The sequence below is a fragment of the Parus major genome, chromosome 7 (assembly GCF_001522545.3).
Source record: "Parus major isolate Abel chromosome 7, Parus_major1.1, whole genome shotgun sequence".
Lineage (NCBI taxonomy): Eukaryota > Metazoa > Chordata > Aves > Passeriformes > Paridae > Parus > Parus major.
The window spans coordinates 25,292,715-25,318,390 of record NC_031776.1 but is presented as its reverse complement, the minus strand read 5'-3'; the positions used below and the strand labels follow the sequence as shown (position 1 = coordinate 25,318,390).

General features: G+C 45.4%; 1 protein-coding gene across 8 annotated transcripts in view; it reads right to left on the bottom strand.

The window, feature by feature from the left end:
- Window positions 1-3,519: 3,519 nt before the first annotated feature.
- MRAS (muscle RAS oncogene homolog) overlaps window positions 3,520-25,676 on the bottom strand; it is a 38,356-nt gene continuing 16,199 nt past the window's right edge. For 5 of the 8 annotated variants that reach the window (XM_019007524.1, XM_019007525.1, XM_015634917.3 and 2 more), the window contains 5 exons: window positions 20,777-20,990; window positions 12,027-12,180; window positions 8,800-8,899; window positions 7,431-7,510; window positions 3,520-4,468 (listed from right to left, as the gene is read on the bottom strand). In XM_019007524.1, the coding sequence (XP_018863069.1) occupies window positions 4,369-4,468; window positions 7,431-7,510; window positions 8,800-8,899; window positions 12,027-12,180; window positions 20,777-20,969 (627 nt within the window). In that variant the 5' untranslated portion in view covers window positions 20,970-20,990 and the 3' untranslated portion in view covers window positions 3,520-4,368. The remainder of the gene's footprint in view (window positions 4,469-7,430; window positions 7,511-8,799; window positions 8,900-12,026; window positions 12,181-20,776; window positions 20,991-25,676) is intronic. The other 3 variants (XM_033515997.1, XM_033515999.1, XM_033516000.1) reach the window with 1 other exon arrangement.

The following is a 25,676-nucleotide window of genomic DNA, read 5'->3' as shown; positions in this document are numbered from 1 at the left end:
CAATTTTGAGACACAGAGCTCTTCTGTCCATTCCAAGGTACACAGGTTGATGTGGCAGTTGTCACAGGGCCTTGGCTACTTCCCTAATGCCAAACTTCTCTCAAGCCCTCTCTCTCCCTCATTAATAAATATCTGAACTCTGACATCTTAAATAGACCATAAATTGCATCTCTTAAACTATCTTCTGTATTCCTCATATATTCTGCTCTTAGCAGAGCTTTGAGGGGGATCACCTCCTTCCCAAGCACTTCAGCAGAATTTAGGGACCATCCCTTGGAATCACTGGAGCTGAATAAGGCTCTGGGCAATCCATTTTGGCCTGAGGATGGTAACAAGCTAAAAAAAACCCCTGAACCAGCATTACAATTCTGTCCTCTCTGTGCCCAAAAACGCTCATTTCCTCTCCAGACGAGACACACCATGTATGTCTAAACCCCTCAGCCTGTCCTAATTTGCAAATTCTAGTACAGCTGTAGGTTAAAAGAGCCAGCCACAATTAATTATTGCAGATTAAGGAACTGAGCAACATACTGCAATGGCCTCTTGTTAAACTGAAACATCTGATTCAAACCAAGCAATTTCAGCCCTTTGCTTCTCTTGTTCACCATCTTGTGTTTTGCTGCTGAGCACCATTATCTGAACATGGTTTATTTAAATGTACCCAGGCTATTAAAGAGCAGCTTTGCCAGTGACAGCACTAGTCTTGGCTGAGGCAGCCAAGAAAGTAGGTTTGTAAGTGGCCACAATGTACAGGCCTCCTCAGATGTGGGGTGGTGTTGTTTGGTTTTGCTGCTATCAGGCTTTTGTGCTATTTAGAGTTAGCAGGCAGAGAGGGACAATTAAACCCTGCTCATGCCAAAGAAATGTGTATTTATTTCAACCAGGTACTGCTCCTTTTTCTCCTTCCTCCCCCCCTTTGAGAGACATGAGGTCGACAGACAAACAGTTGATTTGGCTTGAACAGCAAATGTCATGCACCTCAGAAGTTGGTAAGAAAACAAAACCAGTGGCTGCTTTATAGGCAGGACCAGAGAGAGGAAACAGCAACATGATTTACCTGAAGGCAGCGTACAGCTGCTATGGGATCCAGGTCAGGGAGGTGACGACACCTTTGCAAAGCCAAAACTTAGGTGGCTTAGTAATTGTTGTTTGTTGTTCTACAAATATTATTCAGTCTCTAAAATAGAAAAAGGAGGTTATTTGGCTATTAAATACCAGTAAATCTGTAATAGTTTACTCCTCTTTTTATTTTGTTTGAAACTGTGTATTGAAAGCAAGGTCAGCTCTATGGCCAACTCTACCTTGCCAGTTCCTGTTTAGCAGAAGAGGAACCAGACTGCTCTGAGAAAAGGCAATGCTGATTTACCCAGAGGCTGAAGATGATGTTAGTCACTTGCACCATCCACTCTTTGGAAATGAGCCCCATGTGTGCTCTTACAGGATCCTTCTCCAGACTGCCCCGACCACAACAAAAATGTCCCTATCTACTGGATGTTCCATAGAAAAAGATAAGCCACCCACAGCACAGTAGCTGCTCTCTGCAGTGTGTCTCCAACTGGAGTCTCCCTGCCCAGGTCTGTAGGTGCTGTGTGGGGCAGGGAAGGTGCTTTCCATTTCCCAACAGCCCTGAATATGGTAGGGTGGGTTAGGTGGCAGAAGGCTTTGTATATCTCACTATTTTCAGCACCCTAGGGTTGTCAAAGATGCAATCCTTGCTGGAAAACACTCCTTGCTATGAACAAGCTGATGAACATAGAAGACAACAGCCGTACTTTACCCATTGGCCACTATTCCATATTCTGTTGTTAATCTGCTCCTTTCCCCTCCTCCTCCCCTCCATTATGCTGCAATAGCTGCTAGTTGCTAAAGGAACTGAAGGAACAATTAAGAAGCTTTAGAAAAAGCAGATAATTTCTCACATGCGGTGCTGAGTACGCAGCAGATGTGACTCAAGAGACACGCTGTTTTCAGGCAAGCATTCCCAAGGGTTTAGATAAAAATAATGATGAGGTGTTTCAGCAGAAATCTAGTTATTTTTAAGTGGAAGGGCTCTAGGGGGTATTAAAAGAGCTCCCTGAAAATGCCATCATCTTGTGTGTGGGATCTCCTAGCATTAGGAGCGTATAATTAAAACTATTAAGCCAGTAGTCAGGCTAGACAGGGATTCTGGTAGGGAAGTGGTTACAAGGGTGATGGTCAAAGTGGGTGGTTGCAAAGATCACACAATTTCTGATTCCCTAGAGATTTTCAAAACAGAACAAATGAAATGCCTACAGGGAGATCTTCCTCCAGAAGGCAGAAGCAAGTCTCAAGGACCAGAATTTGAAATGGATGGCTTCAGCTGCTGCAGCTCTGTTCAGCCAGCACTGGGAGAAATGCTGTGATGGTTGGGAGCTGCATCTCAGCTGACACAGCATGTTGCTACTTCACTGAAGTGTGCAGCCCACATCCAACCAAAGAGTCCATGAGAGACACTTCTTTCCAATATCCCCCCGCTTAATCCATTCCCAGCATCTGTTCCCACGCCACAGAAGACAGAGGCAGCAGAGCCAGCATTACCCTAAGCAGCTTGCAGAGACAGTCACAGGCTTTTGCCAGCCTCTGACTATGATGAAGACTGGACAAATTAACATGTTTCCATTAGCCTCATTCACCTGAAAAATAATCAGCAGCCAACTCACTTCTAAAAAGAGGCCTGGCAAAGGGTCAAGAAATTAAATGTAGCGGCAAATAGACAAGTATGGACAACTAAGTTTGTGATGATCCATCATCTTGGATGGATCTTCAATATCCAATACCAGGATTTTCTGTGCACAGACACATAAATCTCAGGCATTCATACTCTGCCAATATTTTAAGTCTTGTCCACAAAGCATATTTGAATAGGATTCAAGATGATGAAAAGCAAGTTGCTACTTTTAAACAGGTTTGGTGACCATGTGAATGGAGCCAATGGATTCAATCCAGCAGATGACATTCCATTAAAGACAAATTTGCCACTGCAGTTCTGACTGCCAGGAAAGGTGTGAAAGAACACGTGGCCCCTCCAGGATGTGCACAGCCATATTTCTGGTGCTACAGCCAGCAGTTTGAATGCTTGCAGGTTTTTTGTCTTGTCTTTTCATAAGGCATATTTAGTCCTTGCTGTTTTCAGGGAGACATTTTAGATACAGTCAGCTTATGAAGAGACACATCCCACTTGAATCATTTTAAAAACACCTCTTCCTTTCAAGTCACCAACTTGGCGAAGGAGGGAGAAGAAGAAACATTGAGCCAAAGTCCATAAACAGATTTTTTTTTCCTGCATGTGTGAGATGAGCCTGGGAAAAGCAAAACAATTAATCTACCCACGAGTGGCTTTGCAGGGAAAGGTTAAGGAATAATAGAGAGTGATTTAAATTGCACCACTTTACATGCATTTATGAGGGAGAAATTCAACACCCAGATAACAAATTCAGTTCAGATTTTACTTCCTTTCTCCCTTCCCCTCCACCCCCCTCCCCCAAAAATGACATACCCTTCCATCTGTAAATTACTTTAATTTAAATACTTCCAGGTTAACAAAATGTCTTAAAGTTTGACATGTCCGAAGTTACAAAACAGAAACAAAACTTCTTGACAAAGGGTAAGGAAAAAAAAAAAAATAATCCAAGCCCAAACCTCCTTTCCTAAGCTGGAGTTTATGGTCTGTGAGCTGGCGACCCTCCAGAGTCTGACACAATGTCTGGAGCACCCAGAGCAGCTGGAACTAATTTTCTTCCTCCAAATCTATGCACTTTCATATGAAGTTGTGTTTTGGCACTGCCGCCCAAGAGAGAGTTCAGTGCAAAAAATCTAAGCCTGGCCGTTGTTTCTTTGCAACCCAACACTCGCTGAGCAAACAACACAAAGGAAGAAGAGGACAAAAAAAAAATTAAGAGAAAGAAAAACCCTTTCCCTTCCCCCACACATACACAGACAACTGTACCAAACAGGGGGGCTATTCAAGGCTGTTCAGAAATGGGTCACAAAGAGAAATGTTTGCAGATAAAACCAACACTTTTTTTTTTAACTTCTGCCTTGTTTGGGTTTTTTTTAATAAACATCATGGAGGCCCCTGGAAGGTGCTGGGGATGTTTGAGAGTTAAGGTCCTGCCGATCCCTTCCGCCTCCCACTGGCACAGCTCCCACGCTGGCCCTGATGTGCAGCCCCTCTCCGGGGGGGTCCGGACCCTCTGAGCCGCCTCCTCCAAGTCTGAGCTGCCGTGGGGAGCCCGAGGGGCCACGGGGCCATGTGGGCATCAGCATCCAGCTGCGGCTCCTCGCCTGGGCCGGCGGTGGGTCAAGAGGGGAGGAGGGAGGCAGCCAAAGCACTCCCAGGGTGTCCCGTCACAAAATCACGCACTGGAGTTTATGGGAGCCCGTGGCTCTGTCCCCTCGCCATTTGGTCTTTTTCTTCTTCTTCTGGCTTTTCTCTGGTATCTGTTGCCTGTTTTGGGAGACAGAGAAGAAAGCAGGCAGGTGAGACATAAGGCTGGGTTGGATCCAGAGCCCTGGGCCGCCTGCAGAGCAGCATCTTGGCGTGCATGTGCGTATTTGCATACATATCTCCATATACCCTTCCAGCACTGCATGGCTTTTCATGCCACACAGCTGAGAACTGCCTGCACTCTTCAGGAAGGAGGAAAGAAGCCATTAAGGCTAATGGCAGGGATCTATGTCCTGCCAGGGCATTATGCCTCTGGGGTGAACTGCTGCCTCCTCCCCTGCCACCGGGGCTACTCTGGGAAACAGGGATGCTCCAAGCAATGCAACGTCATCCATTACACTGCTGCTGACAGAGTAGGGAAGAGGATGAGAGAGATACAGAGAGCACAGAGAAATATGCTCTTCTGCCTTTCAGCTGGCATTGCCCTTAGCCAGCTGCACTGATGCAGACGTGGTGATGGAGGGGGGATAAAAAATAATAAACCAAAACCAGAGTTTGCTGCCAATTGGGCTCTGGCTTCCTCTGAAGTCGTGAAGAGCACCTGAGCACAGAATGAGCTGACCCCAGAAAGATGTCCCTGGCTGTGTGAAATCAGAGCTGAGAGCCTTCCTGCACTGTGCCATGGAGCTGTGAGCAGCCTCTAAAGCATTCTGTTCAAGGTTTCTCCCTGTCCAGTAAGATGAGGCATTGCCCAAATGCCTGTTTGCAACTGCACCCAACTGCAGCAGCTACTCTGCCAGCCCAGCAGTGCAAACCCAGCAGAAGGCTCTGTAGCTCTAACACAGCCTGCAGATGTAGATTTTAGTGCAAGATAAAGCATACAAACACCAGCAGCTTCCGTAGATTCAAACCTGAGAGTCTGAACAGTTCAAAAGCAGCCTGTTTGTCATGTAATTTGCCAGGCATTAAACCAAGTGTCCATACCAAGTAATCCAGACCAGGATGAGACATCACTGGGGTGTAAGTCACTGTGGCTTTAGCTGATGTTTCTCTTACAGCCTCAGCTTCCAAATTCTTGCAACCATCTGAAAAACTCAGCTTTGACTAGTAAGACCTTTTATCAGTGAATATCTAGGCTGGAGGCATGAAAACCATACCTTAAAGCTCAAAACTGGAAAGATGAAATTCAGAAAATACTTTAAATCTGGATAAAGACTAAGTAACCACAAGCTGTTCACACACTCTTCTGGATCTGTTTTAGAGATGCAGAAATCATACCCTGGGCCTGCTCAAGGCTTCTGCTGTGACAGCTCCTGTGTGTGCACTGCTGCAGCATAAAAGGGGCATTAGGAAATTTAAAACACCTATCAGGTGGACTCAATCACCCCACTCCTTTCTGGATTACCTCCAGACAACAGTTTCTTGCATGAAGCTAAATACACTGGGAGTCAGCCAAGTGCAAGGAGCCCCTCACCCTGAGAGCTCACAAGGGCTCTGAGGAAGCCCTTCATTTGCAAAGCACTCCATCAATGACAGTCACCAGGGAGCTGAAATTCACATTTTATTTGAAAAAGCTCACTTGAAAGCTAGAAAGACAGTACTTGGTGGGTGATGCTACCCTTGCCCGTGGACAGCTTGTAACATCCAAAAACCAAGCAAAGCTGCTTTGTGGCCAATGACCAGCCAGATCACACAGCATCTCCCTGCTCTCTGACTTAACCTGAATTCCATCTCTTGCGAACAGTTTTGGTGCCTTTGACATCACAGAGGGTTTCACCTGGCTGGCAAGGACTTTCACAGTAGCTAGTCAGGAAACTGAGGTGTACCACTTATCTTTGGGCTTATGGAGTGCATTTTCACGGCTTGAAATTAGTAATGCCTCATTACAATACACGCCTCCTTTCAGCCTGCCTGGAATTGTGTTATGTAGAGAAAGCAAACAAAGACTTTCCATCTTATTTTGGCTGTTTTCCTTCCCTGCAGAGCAGAATAGATGGTGGTAAGAGCTTGCTGCAGCACAAAAGTAGTATCTAGCCAGCTAATACCGAGTTACAGAACAGTTGGGAAAGAGCCTGGGACACTTCCAACTCAGCTCTCCAAAGACTTTCTGCCCTCTGCTTTTGAGACATGTGGGAAGAGTGGGCAGTACCATCTGCTTTTGATGGAGGCTGGCTTGAGGCTGTGCTAGGATATTCACAAGTACAGATATGCTGTGAATAAATGCCTTGTGGTTTAATTGCCGGGCGAGGCACTTCGACTGCACGGCAGGGAGGAGCATGATTCCAGCTCAGCCCCCTCCCAAAACATGAAAAATGAAGGCCCAGAAAATCTGGCAGACAACTAGTGCCAGAAAAACAAATCTCAGAGAGAACTGAGGTTATCAGCCGAGATGCTGGGATGTGTGTGCAGCTCTTTTCCTGCAGGGGAGCCGGGGTTTGGGAAGGCAGTCCCTCCCTGCTGGCAGCGGAGCAGGGCTTCGCCCAGAGACTGTGTATGCCAGAAGGAGCAAAGGCAGCTCATGCCAAAACTGGGAACAAACCTCTGCAGACTGAGGAAACCTGGGGCTTAGCCATTAGGTCATGCAGTTTCTCATACAAAATGGCTTAATTTTTTCCATTTAGTTAGCAGAAAATGTTAGAAGTCACTTACAACATTAGAATTTTGTAGAATTTTTTGCCAGTCCATTTTAACTTCTGGCAAGGCAAGACCCTGAGAAGACAAAGCTATGAAAACCCAAATTACTGGTCCAGTGCCAGCCTTTTAGAGCTGATCATTATAATACACTTTTTGTTCACTGAATAAAATATTTTCATTATGGCCACAGCTACTTCTTACTGTGCCTGGTACTGACATCCTGCACAGGTAACTAAGTGCTAGTAACATACCTAAGCAGATATAGGACAATAAAGTTAATGAGCACCAGAAATATCCCACCCCCAACAAAACCTGGCTCCTGACTCTCTGGGCCATGACACTCCTGCACATCCATGGGCAGTAAGGAAAGGAGGAGTTTGCAGCTTACCTTATTACCCTCACGAGATCATGGAAAGCCTTGTCCACGTTCAGAGGTGGGTCCTTGGCACTCGTTTCTATATAGGGAATCTGGAGGAGAGAAGTGTATCATGAAAAAGATCAGTAACAGCCTACGTGTGGGGATAATACCAGTTTCAAAATAAAAAGCCTAAAGGCTGGAGAAATGGGCTGCTAATACCAAGGAAATTCAGGTAAATAAAATGTTGCCATGACACCGCTATCAACACCCTCACGCTCGCAGCAAGGTCAGGGAGCGATTACAAAAGGTCTGGAATAAGCACCAGGCTAAACAGCTGCTATCAGAGCTCTGGGTTTGGGGGAGAATAATCCCAGACTTCATGTCGTCAGATGTTCTCTCCCCCTGAGCTGTGCTCACAGACATGAAAATAGCCGGAGGTTGTTGAAAGACCAGCACTTGCCAAAAATTCTTGCTTGCCACATTTTATTGGGACTACTGCATGAATATTTCATGACTACAATTCCCCTTCAGTGTAAAATGATCTTCCCCTTCAAAGTCTGACAGCCAGATGGGGCCTCCTAGAGTGCTTGTCCAGCACACTGGCAGATTTATAAAACTGCCTCTGATAAGGTATTTTCATGCATGGCCTTTTCCAAGGCGTGTGTATACAGATGGATACAACATGCTGTGCTGCAGTTTAGGTGTCCTGGCTCTGACAGAAACCAGATTCCTAGGGGTGGGGGGAGTGAACCTGCCCTGCCAAACTCCCATCGTGGATTGCTCAGAAACCACCACACAGCTTGTCCTTTAGGCACAGCAAGCTGCAAAGAGGTTCAGGCTTGTTTGCCTTTAACCTTTCCATTCAGTTCCACCTCCTAAGGGAGGTTGTCTCCCTCTGGGTATTCAGGGCTGCTGGCATTTAGAGGTGATTAGTGGAGCAGCATGTGATCTACACCCATCTAAGACCAATTTCTCAGGCTAAGCTAACAGCATGAATAATGCAGAGCTAAGATGGTGGGCCAGATTTATATAGGCTTAACAACCCTGTTAACTTCATTATCTTTAACAAGCTCAGGCACCTGGATATACCTCCTGATGCCTAACTCTGCCTTTTCACTCCAGGAGAGCACACTTTCTTCCCTCATCCTGAACGCTTCAGGCATGCTGTACCTAAGTCTTTCCACAGCTCTGGTAGAGCCTGGTGCACAGCAGAGGCTCTGGTTTCACTGATGAATTGGCCCCACTGAAAGGAGACTGCATAGCTGCTACTTTGTAGTAGTCAAAAATGTATTTAAAAATGTTTAATTGTAAGATTTAATTCAGCTCCTAATGAGCACAGATTTAAGTTCTGAACACCTGTAATAGGACTTTCAATAACTAAATAATCCTGCAAACTTACGTTATGTTTTGTTGCCATTTCTCTCCCCTGTTCTCTTGTAATTTTCCGTAAGTGCATTAGATCAACTTTGTTTGCCACCAAAATCATTGGAAAAGACTCCCTGGAAAAAATCAGAAACACCACTCAATTATTAGCAGACTAAAACAAAAATTATGAGCATAAATTTCACTTTTTGATGCTGACATCAAACATTTTCAGCTACAAACATACCATGTATGTGTAAAGAAATATAAAGAAAACCCCCAGGCTCTGCTATACATACGTTCATATTGTAAAAATTCACTTGACAAGTTGCATGCATGCACACATTCATTGCTATTTGTAGGAACCTCAGAACTTATTGTCACCATTCTTGCTATGCCTGATGATAACTAAGCCTGACGATCCAACTAGGTGAAGAAAGATCTAGAGAATCAGCCAGAAAATCAACTGAGACATAAAGACAGATCTTGGACAGGAGACTGGGACTCTTTTGTAGCAGTTAAGGCATCTCAGTAACTGTGTATCTTGGCAAAATACTGAGGGATGATGGAAGAATTGGAGTAATTTCATTCCTGGTCATCCACTGAAAGTAACTGTGGGGGAAAGAAAGATGGACTCTGGGAGATGGTGCTTAGAGAGGCATCAAATGGTGGAGAAAATGAGTGGAAGCAAAAAGATGCCCATCAGCTGTTACCACAAGACAAACTGAGCTTGGCAGTGGTAGCTGGAAGGAGGCTGGAGGGAGTCAGAGATTTGCCAAGCTTCCAGTGCTATTACCTACCATCTCCTGTTTCTAATCCCAGAAAAAAAATACCAAACCCATCTCTTCTCTGTAATAATACTCAGTATTTCCTTAGCTACCAGGCATGTAAGTGCCTGTCTCCAGCCACCACCTGCAAAGATCCATCTATCCACCCCAACTCCTGTGCAAGGCTCTCCCCCGCAGAAAGCTCCACTGTTCCAGTGATAAACAGAACCAAGGCTGGGAGCCATGGGTGATGTTGGCAGTGCCATTCTCTCCTCTGGCTTCATGAAACAGAGCAATCAGCTGCTGCAGGGCCTCTTAGCCACTGCTGGGAGGGAGGATGTCCCTTCTAATCGCTGTCAGTTACTGCAGTATTGTTGTCTTATATTTAACTTTAAACCCTCCTAAGTGATCCCAGTGTTCTCTGCTGTAACAGAGCTGATTTTACTGGGGTGAGGAGCAGCTGGCCATACTCATTCCCTGGGTAACTCTGGATTTTTAAACAGAGTTTCTGGGTCATTTTTCATCGAGATGATAAGAGCTCCATATTCCCTCTGGCATCTTGCCCCATTGCTCTGGCTGGAAAAATACTGTACTGCACTCTGCATTTTAAATGAGTCTTAGAGTTATTAATTTTGATAATGTGACGGTGATTTAATGTTAATACCTGAGCATTGATATATCTTGACTCTGATCCTTCTGGAGCAAAATATTTGCTTGTCTGGATTATTTGATTGCTTTTTGGCTTGCAGCACATTGATTAGAAAGGGATTACTTTTGGATGGTATCTCATTTGCCTTGTTTACATCAAGCATAAAACTCTATGGGGACTTTGTTCCCTATTGTAAGCTGTACAACTGCTAGTAGGACAAAGCTGCTACAGTTGGAAATTTTAATATAATGAAAGTTGCAGAAAGAAATGGGAGGAAGGCTTTGAATAACCCTGCTAACACAGCAGCCTGCAATTCTTTTGGATTTTAAAGCAGCCAAAACTGCCTGCCAGACTGAAAAGCAGGGTGATGCTCTGCTCCCAGCTACCTGTGGGTTTTGCAGGAGGGATTTTTTACTCATGCTGCTTCCACTGCTGCGATTTGCTGACCGAGCTCAGGTTCTGGATGAAGCATTAATACGCTCCTCACGCTCGGAGCGGCGCTGAGCGAGGAAACACAAACAACCCCACCAGCCTGTTTCACTTCCTGCCTCTCACACTGCTGCAGCATTTGCACGGCGTATGGAGGGTAAAAGTTTCAGTCCAGAGCAAACAGCGAACACTGCATCTTATTTTCACCAAGTTAAATTAGATAAAATCAGCATCAGATTGGGGCAGGTTACAGGAAATTCTGTCCCTGTCTCCTTCAGCTTTTAGAAACAGATTTACTTTGCCCCAAGCTAAGCCAGCATTGCTTAAACTGCTGTGATCTGAGAGGCTGAGTGACTGACATTCTTCTTCGTTTAAATTAAATCAAAGGGTGGTTTTTCCTTTACTTTTCACCCTTGTGGGCTACACTTTGGATGCTTTACTGGAAGAGCTGTCAGCTGTGAACCTCACATGATACGAGTCCACCCTTCCTGTGGGGAAGTTATTCAGAGCTGTGAAAGGAAGCCAGCAACGAGGCCCAAACCCTCTGGTGACTTTTCTTGATGACTTCCATAATTAAAAGCCATTATGAGCGGAAAAACTAAGTGTTTCAAATCTGCAAACATATAAGAGCTTAATTCACACCCCACCCAGTGAGGATGGATCCACTGCTTCTTGAACCAGGATGGGAAGAGGGAGTTATCTTGGAGATAAACCAGCAGCTTCCCCTCACTCTGCCAGGACACATTTATTTACCATGATTAAACTCCCAGTGCTATCTTCTCCCCTGCACATGCAAGGAGGAGAGAGGTGACCTCTCTTGCTGTCTCTTCAGGCACAGACAGATGTTTTATTCTGTGCAATTGTTTGCTGGAGAGCACAGTGCATTAACTACATTACATCCCTGGTAAGAAATACAGTTCCTTCCAGCATGAGTTTTTTCCCTTTCAAGACACTTATCCACACCCCTAAATAATGCAGGGCCTTCGAAGGTGTGTTTGGCACAAGCCAGGGAAAGGAAGATGGTGCCAGCACACACAGAATAATCAGGGCTGAATGCTTGCTGACTCCCTGCTGGTGCCTGCAGTGTGCACAGAGCATCCTTCCCCCTCTTCAGAGCTGAGCTGGTTACCTTCAAAGGTGTCTGATCTCTTTCTCACACTGCTCTGCCAGGCCATTCTGGCAGAAGTTTCTCTCTTCCAAGTGCATTCACTCCATTGTAACACTACTGACCCTTTCCATGTTGAAAGTATGTAATGCTTATCAGAAGAAGTAAACCACTTATTCACCACACTGAGGTCCACAAATCCCACACAAGGATTCATCTCAGGACACCCAGAAGGCAGAAGTTAGGGTGAGATGTACAATCAGGATGGTTGGCAGCCTGGTGGGTCAGGCAGTGCCCAGCCCCGTGGCACCCACCTGTCCTTGACTCGGAGGATCAGCTGGTGGAACCGGTCCACGTGCTCAAAGCTGGCCTTGTCCGTCACCGAGTAGACAATAAGGAAACCATCTCCAGTCCTCATGTACTGCTCCCTCATTGCACTGAACTCCTCTTGGCCTGCAGTATCCAGAACTAGGACAGAAGAGACAAAGGTTTTTAGTTCTTGTGAGGGACCTGTAGTTGCTGGCAACACTGTGTGTCCATTCAGCCTCTGCAGGTCTTGCTCAAAGACTGTAAGATATGATGAAATCAAATTAGATGGACAAGGGGTTTCTGTCCCGGACCTCACTCATCCCCATGTGCCTAAGTTGGGAGCAGATGGAGGGGAAGATGACTATGTGGATTTTATTTTCATTTTCCATTACCAAATACTGATCACTGATTTTGGAGATCCTCTGACAAGATATGGCTCAAAGTATTTCACAGCCCTCCCAACTTTTCCCTCTCCCAGCAAAGAAAACACAAGACTGGAAGACTAGCTAAAAGCCAGTTTAAATGTCAGGGATAACCTACAAAATACAGGGTGAAGTGGAGTTGAGAGACAACCCAAGGTAACAGCTACAATAACTTTCCTTTTCTCAACACCTGGATATTATTTCTAGACAATTTTGTCCCTTCAGAATGAGTCTTGGGGAACTCCCTTTAAATATTTAGTCCTACATGGTGTGCTGATACTGAGCTAACTAAAGCAGATGGAAAAGCTTTAAGTGCCTTGCATATCCAATACAGTGATCACATTTCTGTAAATCCATGTTCAAATCCCCTAAAACACCTCAGTTGTGACAGCCACCCAGATGCTGTTTCCCACTAGATTAAACCTAATGGAATCATAACTTGCTGGTTCTCCGCAGATCTGTCTCGCAGGGCATCCCACCACCTGTGGAACAAGCTACCCCAGCCTTCTGGGCAAACACCACATCCTGATACACACATCAGTGCTAGTTCCTGAACCCCAGCTTTGTGCACAGCCAGGATTTTGAGTGGCAGGAGGAGGGTGCAAGAGGAGTTCATCAGTTTAGGCTATGCCAGAACCAGCATGGGGTGCACTTGAAGTGCATCAGCTGCTCAGAAGCACTAGTCCTAATGCATCGTTGCACTCCAGAGGCAAACGTGGGACCTTAATGATGACTGGGAACATTTTCACATTCCAGTCCACTGGGCTGGGTGGGAAAACTGTTTTGCCTCTGCTGTACATCCATGGTGTAAACATCTGCTGCCCACAAGAGCTGGGGAAAGCCCAGGGCAGCCGTGGCTGGAGACAGTGGCAGGAGCATACTGCTGACAGAGCAGCAGGGCTCGATACAGGTTTGTCTAGTCTGAACGGGCCCACAGACCCAGCAAGGTGTTCCCTGTAGGGGTAAGTGCTCAGGCTGCCCCAGTTTCCAGATGGGACCATGATAAAGACCACTTTGCTGCATCAGCACAGGTGGACACGCTGCATGTCACAGCACACCCCACGAGCCAGCCACACCTCCACTGCACATCTGGAGGAGAGACAACTACACTGGACAACTTGCAGACCTCCCTTAGTGATGGCAGGCCCTTTAAAGCCTTCAACCTCGTTTGTTCTCCTACCTTAACTGCTGTTGAATGACTGTTTTCATGAGTTCTTAAGGTAAAAAAGAGCTTCTAGGCTTTTGCAAAGATCCTAAGATTTAGGTTTATTTGCCAAGATTGTTGGAAAGTCACCTGAGTCTCTTCATAGCCTCTTATCCTGCTCCTCCCCTCTAAATCTAGGAAGCAAGGGTTTCAGCTCAAAGGCATTAAGGCTATTCTTAAGGACTGTACCAAAAAAAAAAAAAAACAAAGAAAGAAAAAGGAAACAGAAAAACCCAAAGAGACTGCATGTGCTGGTAAATTTCTATGCCCTGGGCAGAATTGCTACCATGGAATAAGGCCAGGACTCTGGAGCTGGGACAGAAGAGGAAATTAATCTCTCCTACCTGCCCAACCTGTATGGAGAGGCTGGGCTGCCCTCATCTGACTCCTGCAGCAGCTAGACACGGTGTCAGGGCAGGGCTGAGAGCTGACAACCAGCACACAAACCCAACCTGTGGTGGAGTGGGAGAGCTCCCAGCTGAGAGTGGAGGCCTCCTGCCCTCCCTCCCCCTGAGACAGGGCAGGTGCTCCAGCACAAGCTGTGGGCAGGAAGGTGGAGATGGATGTGCTGTATCCTGCATGGTAATTTGCTTAGGGACTTCCCCGTGCTCTGGCACATTTGCAAACTTCCCATGAAACATGTAAGAAGCATCCAGCTCTGCCTTTGCACCTATCAGGCCATCCCCAGCTGTTGCCCCTCCAAAGCTCTGCATCCCCTGTGAGAGGGGCAAGCCCTGGTGGGCTGTGGGGATACCCCACTGCATGGGCCTCTCCAGCCTTGCCTGGATCTTGGCCATCACACTAAACACAGGCAGAGCTGCTGTGTCAGCAGCTGCTATTTAAAGGGAATTCACTTGCAGCATTGATAAAAAGGTGAGCAAGTCCAGACAGCATTTAAAATTGCATATAAAAACAGCATTTGAAAGTGCATATAAAAGACACAGAGCAGTGAAGGTTAATCTCAGATGGGTTATTCATACCAAGGTAAGCATTGTCTAGATGGCCAGAGAAAGTCCTTGTCTTAAAGATGCTCTACATCAAGGCAAACCCCCAGCCTAACACTTCTGTGCTTTGTGAGTTGTCAACAATAGAGGAGAGTGATTGATCGAGTCCTGTAGGCAGGACAGGACCACATCCTAAAAGCATCAGCACCAAAAAAGGGCCAGATGTAAGTGGCTTTGCTTGTGGTGTTACCTTGCATCATAAAAGCTTCAAGAAGACTCCTACCTACAGAAATGGGAAAGTGGCAAGGAGAAACCTTGGGAAGGGGTAAATCACAATATGACTGGCTTCCTAAAGGGATGAGGAGATTTAGCCAGCATTCACCTTCTTTTAAAACTCCTGTTTCTACAGACAGGATGCCAGAAGACAGAAATAACCAGGAGTAGAGAACTGTGAGCTGGTACACTTTAAACCACCTGTTGCCCCACCGGCAGCACATAAATGCCAGCATGGACCAAAGCACAGCGAGTTTCTCCTACCTCATTCTTCCAAGAACTGAAATTGGAGTCATAGGTTGCCAGTGCATTGTTAGGGACTTCCAACAGAAAACCTGGTGAAGTTCTCACAAATTTGACCTAAGAAGCAATGAGGAACAATTGGGAAAGCATTTGGGTAAGCTGAAGGAGAGAGAAGCAGAGGAGGATGTCTGATGTAGGAACAGACATCCAAAGAGGGCAAAGCCATTTACAGCTATCATGAGACCAGCTGGAGACTAAACTAAGAGCAATTAGGCTGTAAGAGCCCAGCAGGGAGGTCTCCTGCTTTGCAGGTAAGAGGTTGCTGAGTGAAGAGATGCCCTTTTCCACTTTCCAGTGGATGTGACCCCCAGCTGCTGTGATGAACTCCTTGCTAATTGAACCCTGCCCCTTTAGAGCTCTCCACACCATTTTCCTGGGAATCCTGATGGGTTATGCAAGAGTGCAGCTGCCTAGAGAGAGCACTTCTGAGCAGGCACAGGAGCCCAGGGATACACGGGAATTTGTGCTCCAAAACAGAAGCCCTTGGTGCTTCAAGGTGTATCATGTGGCAATGTCTCTGCAACTGACAGTGCACTGAGTGCCCATCCAGAGACAAAGGCCCTTGGTGGATCTAAACCAAGGGCAGAGACACACTGTGAACTTTTAAGTCAACAATGGCATTGCTTTTTCTGAAGTCTAGGCTGGATTCAGTTCAAACACAGCATTCCCAGCCTTCGAGGAGCTCAGATCTGGTTGTGCAGGTGAGTTCTTCTCTTTTCATATCTAGGCAATACTTCCTCCTACATCTTTACCTTTACACTGCCAGGCAGCTGAGTGTATAGGTCACCTCAAGAGAGTTTCTCCACTGTCCATGGCATCAAGAGGGGATAAAGATGAACTGACAGGCACGTTAACACATTTTCTGTCCTTCAACCTTTGGGTTTCACTGCCCTGCAGCTTGGTACCTAACCTCATGGGAAAATTTAACTTGAATTACCAAGCCAAACTAACGAGCCTCAGGCTGAGGAAAGCCACATCCAGAGTCTCAGTGTTCTCCCATCAGCAGCACTCTGGGAGGGGCCACTCCTATCAGCCACTGGCTTCAGCTGAGGAACTGGTATTCTGGGAACTGCACAGGAGGGGTGCTGGGGTCACAGCTCCTATTCTGTATTCCCACACACCAAGTCACCTTGAAGAGGCATGAGGTGCCCTTGCCATGCCCAAGGCAAGGCTGATGCTTCACTTGGTCACTCTGAAGCTTCTGCTCCTTCTCAGACACAGCCAAGCTGCCCCTGGCATGACAGCTTTCCTTAGCAAAAAACACATGATAGGAAAACACTGGGGCTTTTATGAGCCATTCTTCTGTGCCCTAGCTAAATACACAGATGCTATAACATGGAAAACCCAAGTACTTGAATTCTTGCCCTTTCTTTAAGCAAAAAGAAGAGAGGAGTCATCAGGAGAAATGCTTCCACATCAATAAACAGAATAAAGATGCAAGACCTTAAAGGAGCTCTTTCTCTAACAAGGAGCAAGTATTCAAAGCCTTGTGTTTTCCATGTTGCAATACCAAAATTTTCCTGGCAGGAAAAAAATTCCTCGCAACCCAAGACAAAACCCCCTCTTTCATGGTTGCAAAATCCCAGCAATTAAGGGAGGGGAAACACTGTACACACAAATAAAAGAATGAAAGTCCAAATTTAACTTGAATTTTAATGCTCTCAGTGATACTACTGAAAGTCAAAATTAGCAGAAACGAGAAGAAAGCGAGCCACAAACCAACCCTTCTGCCTGCAAATCTGAAGTGACCTTTGATCTTCTTCTGGCCCCTCATGGTCAAGTACTCTCAAGTTTCCCAAGAAGAAAAGCAGACAGCGTGCCCAGTGATGACTAGCAGCAAAAAACCTCAACAAAAATGGATGCAAGGATAGTTGGGAGTGGTAGAGAAGTGTGGGGGAAGGAATGGAGCTTAGTGTGACTGCACAGGGTGCACACCAGGCTGAGCAGGTCAGGCTCAGCACAAGGGCACCCCAGGATTGCGAGGAGGTCTTGGGAAGAGAACTAGAAGGGAGACTGAAGTTCAGGAGCAGAGAGACAACTTCTAGGCTGTGAGAGTTCCTTCAAAATCATACCAAGGAAAGACAAGGGAAGGCAAGGGAGACCACAGCTTCCTTTCATCCAACACAATTCCTTGTTTGGCAGTACCAATTGGCACAGCCCTGCTGTGCTAGCCCTACAGCTAAGAGTTCAGCTCAATTCCCCAGCAAGACCAAGCCATGTGCTTGTGGTCATCTCTTCCATCTCCCTTTGCTTGACACCTTTTTATCTCTGTGTGGTGTATGAGCCATAAGGAATTCTGAACCATAGGGAATTTTTGCCATATTAAGGTATTCCACTTTTGGCTTCATGCCCAGATTAATAATTCCAGACTGGCATTTTTCAGCTACACCAAAAGAAATCCTCTGCTACTTACTAAGTTAGCCTGAACATAGAAAGGAGTGTGCAAAATTAATCACAGCAATGCAATTGGAGCAAGAGCTAATCAAAGCAGATTAACCCTGGCTCCCACTTAATTCTGACCTCATGTCTGTACAGCACCTGCGTCTGAGTGCATTTCACCAAGCGCAGCACTGTGCTGATTTCAGCACAACCAGCAGGGAATAAACCAAGATAACATATGCAGAGAAAATTGGAGGCTGATCCTAAAGGCTCATTAGACTGGCAGCAACCAAAAAATGGGCTAGCCACAAATTGCCTGTGCATCTTTGATTCAGGTTAAGTGTCCTCTTCCTCTCTACAACACTTGTCTTCCAAACACTACATCGATGGGCTTCTAAAGCTGGCATAAAGTCAACAATGAAGTGGTTTTGTGTAGTGGGAACATGAAAACGACAAACACAGGTTCCCCAATCTTCTGGGAGGCAGGGAACTATCACAGACAGCTCTATGCTGAGAAAGATAGAGAGATGTGCCCAAGCCAAAGAACAAACAGATAAAAGAAGATTCTGAATGTAGTTTTTGCTCTGAAATCTAAAATAAAACCCTATTCCATTTCAGTCTACTTTCAGTGAGAGATTTCAGCAAAGGAAAAAAAAGCAAGTCAAACATTTCATCATGCAGACAGTTACTGCTGTTGAATAAATGTGGGTGAAGGTCTTCATGGAGGGAAGCCAAATGCTTTATGCAAGTTGGCTAGCAGAAGAGTTTCTTTACCATAATGCTGGTGCAGTTACAAAATGCTTGAGATGCTTTGTACAGAACTGCTCAGGCAATAGCTTGGAAAAAGGTGAGATGTTTCCCTTTTTTTTAAAGTTGTTGGATGTCTATGAATTTGGTTTTTTAAAAAAAATAATTTTTCTGGAAATTTCAAGACTTATAGAACCCCTCAGGCTATATCCTCACTTGGTTGTTCATGTTCCAAAACCAGTTCCTATTTTAGGGGTGGGCAGCTGCTTCTGCCCACCAAGCACTGCATGAAACCACAGCTTGTAAAGGCTTTGGTCATAAAGAACAACTGGAAAGTCTAAGATTTATCATGATGCATCTTTACCCTACCTATCATGTTTATCCCTAAATTTATACCATAAGTGATTCATGTAGCCACAAGAGCAGCTGTCCCAGTATATGGTGACCTCTGAGAATGGCCTAGATCCAAAGCCTGTGACAGAGAGCTGTGGCAAATGACAGGAGTGTTAGTCAGTCTTGGTGCTCTGCTTCTGCTGGGCAGATGGAAAAGGGTCTCATCCTTTTTCAGGCAAGAATATTGCCTTTCTTCCAAAATTGTGATTGTTCATAGTCTCAAGTGGTAGGAAAGAGAAGCAGCTGCAGTTTCACTTCTCTGGCTGTGAAGCATCTGTGGGCACACAAGCTCTGGAAGTCAGGGATTCCCAACATGCCATTCAAGGCCACAGCTGAATTCAGTTCAGCCCAAGTACAGCCATTTGGTTCATCTGAGCAAAAGAATGGCTTTTTCATTAAAACAAAGGGTTAAGTTTCTGCTTGCTGGAAAGCAATTTCTTTTACCACTCCCACTCAGATCAGGTTTGGTTGGGGTTTTTGTTGCTTTGATTTTTTTTTTTTTTTTTGTCTAAGCAAAAACTCCAAATATTCAGTAAAAGATTACTTTTTTACTTTTTAATAATTTGCAAATTGCAGGTGTTTCAGCCAACACCAATATGTATAATAGCTGGTACTGTTATATTAGAACATGAGGCATACCAGTGAAGATAAAGATTGCTCAGTTTAGAAGGCTGGATTTTGGACCCAAAATAATGAATTTAATTTACAGCAGGACTGGATTTTTCTTTTACACAGGACTGGCATTTTAAAAATAAGGGTGCATGTATACATTATGAGATGGTTAATTGGGAGCAGATATCTCTGATGCAGATGACAAGAAGAGACATTTCAGCACCGATTTCACAAATACTCCCTCACACCAACTATTAACACATTCAAATGAACAAAAGTTGACAAGATTAACTTGTTTTGTTGTTTTCTGGTTTTGAATAAAAGCTATTATTTTAAGGACTTTGTGGCCATTTGCACTCACTAAATTATACCTGATAAATCCTTAAGAGTACAACTAAGTTTCCAGACCAAGCTAACAGTCTGCACAGCAAACCCCAGCAGCACCCACATTCCACCACTCATGACAATCCCCCAGCTTTCTGTCCCCACGCACCAATGACACTTGGGCAGAGACACCAAAGATCTTGAGCACTGTCTTGACAAGAGGGTGGAGGCAGAATTTGGCAGAAGTGAGGCTAAATTTAGTTCACTTATGTTAGTGGCCACATACATGAACTTGGGTAATTAAGGAACAATATACTTGCTTGCTTTTATGTACTACCTAATTATTGTATAAAGCAAAACAAAACTTACAACTTTTAAGAGCAAGATTGCCTTTGTAGCTGTGGTTAGTCTGCCTCATATGCAGCACAAATGAACAAGCTGCAGCTTTAGGTAATACAGGGCTTTCTCCTCACCTCCTAATCAAGTCACTTTTCTTTTGTTTGGGTGGTGGTTGTTTTTCTTTTTGTTTGTTTTGTTTTTTGGTTGGTGGTGTGTTTCACTGTTGTTTCATTAAAAAAAATAAATAAATAAAAAAAGGCAGTTTTTCTTCAAAGAACTGAGAACTCTTGGCTATAGAAATTCTCCAGGCTGGTACCCTACCCATATTTAAATGAAACAGGTACTTAAATATTAAAACATCACACCTAAATAACTGGAGTTAAGAGCTATAACAATTCTTCATTGTCAGTGGACAACAGCTCTGATTAAATGTTCTTTCTGGTTATAACCCTCACTCACCCACCCATTGTCATTTCCTGGGGATGAGCTCAACCTCAATGAAGTATGATTAGCAATATCCACCTGGCAGTGCTGTAATTCACCTGCTGCAGAAGCCTACTCCAACTGCCAATGAGGATCTGTAGTTTTCACAGGCCTGCAAGCAACATTTCTGTGCAGAGCTGGAACCAATGCAACTGGAAGGAGAAGCTTTGCTGGAGACCAGCTGCAGACCATGCACTGCAGCTCCAGTTCCTGCCAGCCCACAGCAAAGCAGGAGGGACACAGGGACACAACGTGCTGTGGGGTACACTGAGATCTATTTGCAATTATGCTCAGCTAGAAGGGAAAGGGGATTGTGAGAGCAGCTTGCTTACCATCAAGAATTGCCCATTGCCCATCTATTTCTGTGTGCTTCAGGTAGGAGTCTTCAATAGTTGGGTCATAGTCTGGCACAAAAATCTTCTGGAAAAACTGAATAGTGAGAGCACTCTTCCCCACACCACCATCTCCAACAACCACCAGCTTGTACGTGGGGAGGTTTTCGCTGGGAACGGCACTTGTAGCCATGCTTCCAGTGTGCTGAACCTGCTGGAGAAAGAGATCATCTCCAATCACTCAGCAGCAGTGACAAGAGGGCAACATGCACAAGGCAGCTTTTACCTGCTGCCTAACAAGTGAGGATGAAGGCAGCTCTGACCTAACAAAATCCTTTTGGACAGGAGCAGCAGTATCAGCCCTTCCCAACAGCTTTGCTCCAGCTCAGAGCCAGCACTTACAAGGGCAGACAACTCCACCACTGTGCCTCGTTTACTCCTGCCTTGTGTACAAGCATTACTAACTGTCACCAGAAATGTCCATGCAATGCCTATGCCATTGCATACCTTTTCTACAGGGGCTGGGTCCACATGGTAATGACAAAAATCACCCTGGCTCAGTGCACCTATCAAGCTCCTGACAGTTTCCTGCTGCCAGTGACCAAATCCCATTGATAAATCAGAGTTGTGCTATTCCTTACTGCTTAACCCAAGGTATAGCAAGCATTAAATGGTCTGTTACATCCCAGGGCCAGATCTGCAAGCACAGCTGGTGGTGACGGATGAAACAGGAGTTAAAGGTCCAATCCTGGCTCTGCCAGCAGACAAAAATGCACTTAGCTGCTTTCTTCTCTCTCACTTTCAAGTTTGGGAAATAAAAACAAGAAGGCAGCAGGCCAGAAACAACAGGTGGTTTTTGTTTTGCCTTTTTTTTTTTTTTAAACCCCTCAACCCTGCTGTGGCAGGAAGGCTGGTGCCTGTGGCTGTGACACAGCCAGGAGTGCAGCTTCCTGGCAGCATGGTCACACTGCTCCCCTCACCTCAGAGCTGCCTCCTAAAAGAAAGACGAAAAAAATTCCCTGGCTGAAACTGGCCAACAGCACAGGTATGTGGAGAAAGGAGAAGAGGCAGCCGGTGCTGACTGGCCCATTTCAACATTCAGCAGCAGAGACTGCTCGTTTAAGCCAGGCAGGAGGTTCTGTACTTATAAGTGCCCTACACCCACCCATGGGCACCAGTGATGCTGACTCAGATCACAGAGGAAACAGGTGGCCATCTCCCAGATCCGAGTGACCACTGCATGTTCTGGGAGGTCTTTCACACCCTTAAAGAGAAAAGAATAATAATAAAAAAAATCCATCATAATGATAAGGCCGAAGACAAGGCAGTTCACTTTCTTGGTGTTGCTTTTCTTGAAAATACTGTTCAGTGCAGCAGCAGCTGTTGTGACAGTTTCTGCAGACACCTGCTCCCAAACACTCTGGTTTTGCTGGTGCCCCTTGGGCTGCAGGTGCTGGCTGGGCTCAGCACTGAGGTGGGACCAGGACTGCTCTGAGGGAACCTCCATAAACTGTTGGCTCCCAGCTTTTATCCCCACCAACCCACACAAGCTTTTGGAGGCTTTCCCAATAACCCTAGGGATTTCTTTTTTATTAAAAAGACAACTTTGAGTTTCTCATTCTCAGAGGCCACCAAGCAAGGGTGATGTGCTCTGTGCCACAGAAGCTGATTGTGTTCTTGTCGAAACACAAGAACACAATCTCTTAATCCAGGTTAGTTTCTGATTTCTATAGCCCCTTTCTCCAAAATAATTACTTCAGTTTAATCCAAACTACAGCACCATGAAAGCACTTTTGACCTGGCAAACTTGGGTGTCTCATGTTCTTTCAGCACAACTGGAGACCTCGTAACACCTCTAAAAAGAAAAGCCCATAAGGAGGAGACAGAGGATGAGATTGCTGAGTCTAAGAAAAGCAAAGGCCTCTTGTCCATGTTGAGACAAGCCAACATTTTCAGAGCAAGAAGAAGCATGATCAAGTCTGCTTGTTTCTAAACCACCTGTGGAGGAAATTCTTGAGAATAGCAAGAATTTCCACTGCAAGCAACAGCTGCTGGATGGGGAGAAGACCAAACCAGCTGAGGTTTCAAATAGTCTTACGGCATTTCCTCACAACAACCCCAAGGAAAAGTTTCTTAGCCCTATTTTTGAGTAAGCCACCTTCTCATATTTATGAGGCTGCACATCAATACACATCACACTGGGTTGCAGAAAAAACTATGAATTTCAACTAAATGCCTTATTTTTGCTTGAAAGACAAAGTTTTATTTCTGTGTAATCCTTCCTGGGAGAGATGATCCTCACAGGCTTTTTGAGACACAGACCCTAGCTAAAGCTCTGCCCCTCCTTCCAACACATTTAATGACAATTTTTTGCTTTGCCCATGGCCAAGATTTCACCCCATCCTTCTTTACATGGCAGAGCAGCTCCAGCCAGGCAGAATGAAAGACTGATTGTTACTGACATGGTGGGGGACAGTCTGTGGATGTGAAAAACATACTCCGTTTGTGCACGATTTTTGACCTCCTCACAAAACCACAAGCTGCTGCTTGGCAACGAGCATTACATTTTCACTGACATTTTGTGCCAGCCCTTTAACCCGCTCCTAAGCAGCCTCAAGCTTATCTTGCATGAAATGCTCCCCAAAGTACTAGGATAATGTTTAGCCCATTGTACAAACTGTGTCTCTGCCCAGCATGCTTATCGGCTGAATCGGCATGACCGAAGTTTGGTCATGCTGTGTGTCTGAACTGCCAGACTGTTACGTAGCCTGGGGAAAACAGCAAGAAATGAACTGAAAAAAAGAATAAAAAAATTGGAAAAAAAGTCAAGAACTGTAGGCTGGTTTGTTGAGCACAATTCCCAGTATTTTAGGTGATGCTAACACGACAGATGAAAACTTCGGAGTGTTAGCAGGCAGCAAGTTTAGATGTTTCTACAGGATTGTTTCTACTGCTCATGGAAGTACTCCTTTTTCTATTGAGATGGCAGGTCCCATGCTCCAGCCATGCAGGTACATAATGAAAACCCTCTGAAAGTCAAGCACTCCAGTCCCTCTACCCCTCCACCTGCCCTAATAACCAGAGCAAGAAGACAACTCATGCCTTGACAAGATTATAAACTTAACCAGCCCATGATTCAAACCTTTAAAACAACATATATAATTTCCTGGAAAAGACTAAACATTCCCAAAGGTGCACAGAGCTACAGGCAAGTGCAAAAGACTTGGGCTGATTTTCATGCGTTTTTGGCAAGAGTACTGACACAGTCCTCCTCAGATGGGAGTAAACGTGTTTGCTGTAGATCTGACTGGGAAAAGTGAAGCACAAATGTTTTTATCTATTGTCTGAATACAAAGCAGCATGTGGTAATACACTAATAAGCCCTGATGATAATCATCTTACAATTTATATAGTTATTTATTTAGAAGGAGCCAAGAGAAGGATCTGTACCCTGTGCTGACAAATGCCGTCAGGGTTTAGTCACTGGAAGGAGGCTGATTTATACAACCATCTTCATATACACTGGCAAGACTGGTGGCCTAACAGCACAAGCCAGTAATGCTGAGACAGAAATGTGGCTACTTCTGGGGTATGTGGATGGGAACAAAAAAGAAACATTGATCCAAGGGTGTCATTGAGGCTGAGTGAGCCTCCTCAGCAAAAAGTATTTTTTTTTTAGGAGGCAGAATAAAGTGCATAAAACCCCTTCTACCAGTCTAGACATGGAGATGGAGTGTAAGGGCTGAGGTATCCCCTTGGAGCAGCTGAGTAACATAAAACCACCAAATTCAGCTTAGTTTATATGACTGGCCCACAAAATGTAGGCAGCATATCTAATCCCCACCCTCATTACAAAACTTGCCCTGAATGCAAGTGGGTCTGAACAGAGTTGTGGCCACAAAAGACAACAATAAAAGATAAAATGGACCCCAGATAGTTGATATTCGATGTCCTAGCACCCCCTTTCCTGGTTCCTGCTCTGCTGTCCTGGAGGCTGAGCTCCCAGGGCGAGGCCTTTGCAGGTCAGCAAGCTCAGAACCAAGCCCTGGATTTGTAGGGGAGGTTAGTGCAATTAAAGACACCGGCTCCCTGACTGAGAAGACCAGCATGACAGTGATTTACAGTCTCCATGGCAACATGCAACACAAATTGCTTAATTCTGTTATGAAACCTCCAGAAAAAGCTACAGCAGGGCCTGTGTGGGAACTACCAAGCTCCCTCCTCCTCTGCTGCAGTTCAGACAGCTTCAGGGAGCCTATGTCCACTTCAGCAATAGGCTGTGATTTAGCACATATTAATGTATAAGCATGCATGCTGATGATTCCATCAACCCATGGCCAAGGCAATTTTCCTATCATCAGCTTGTTTTGGTCCACGGCTCCTCACCCATGGCCTGCCAGAACTCTGCTTACCTGAGGACGCCAATCTCACCTGAGAAACACTATCAGCCACCGAGGCTGCCAACTACTCCTACAGCTGCAATTAAGAACTCTTCCTCTACCCACAGCTCACTCGATTACACCCTTTTACCCGGCCACTTTGTAAGCATTAGCAGCTCCATGCAGTGCCTGCAGGGCTGAAACTCTGCAAAATCTGAACACTTCCCTCTCTGTTCCTCTTGCAGACTGCTGGCTGCAGCCACACAACCACCGCGACACACCCAGAGACGCTAGCCAGGTACCAAAATAGTTCAGCCCGATGTGTTGTAGGCAATCCCTTGGGCTGGGAACTAAGAATCCTTGAAAGACAGGACATGCCCTTTTAGGAGGCTGCTGCTTCCCTTGAGTCATACTGATCAGGACTGAATGAACTTCAGGAATTTCTCCCTCAAGTAGGCATGACCATGTCCCAGCCCTTCAAGAGCCAAAGGACTTGTAGGTGTATGAAAAACCACTGCTAA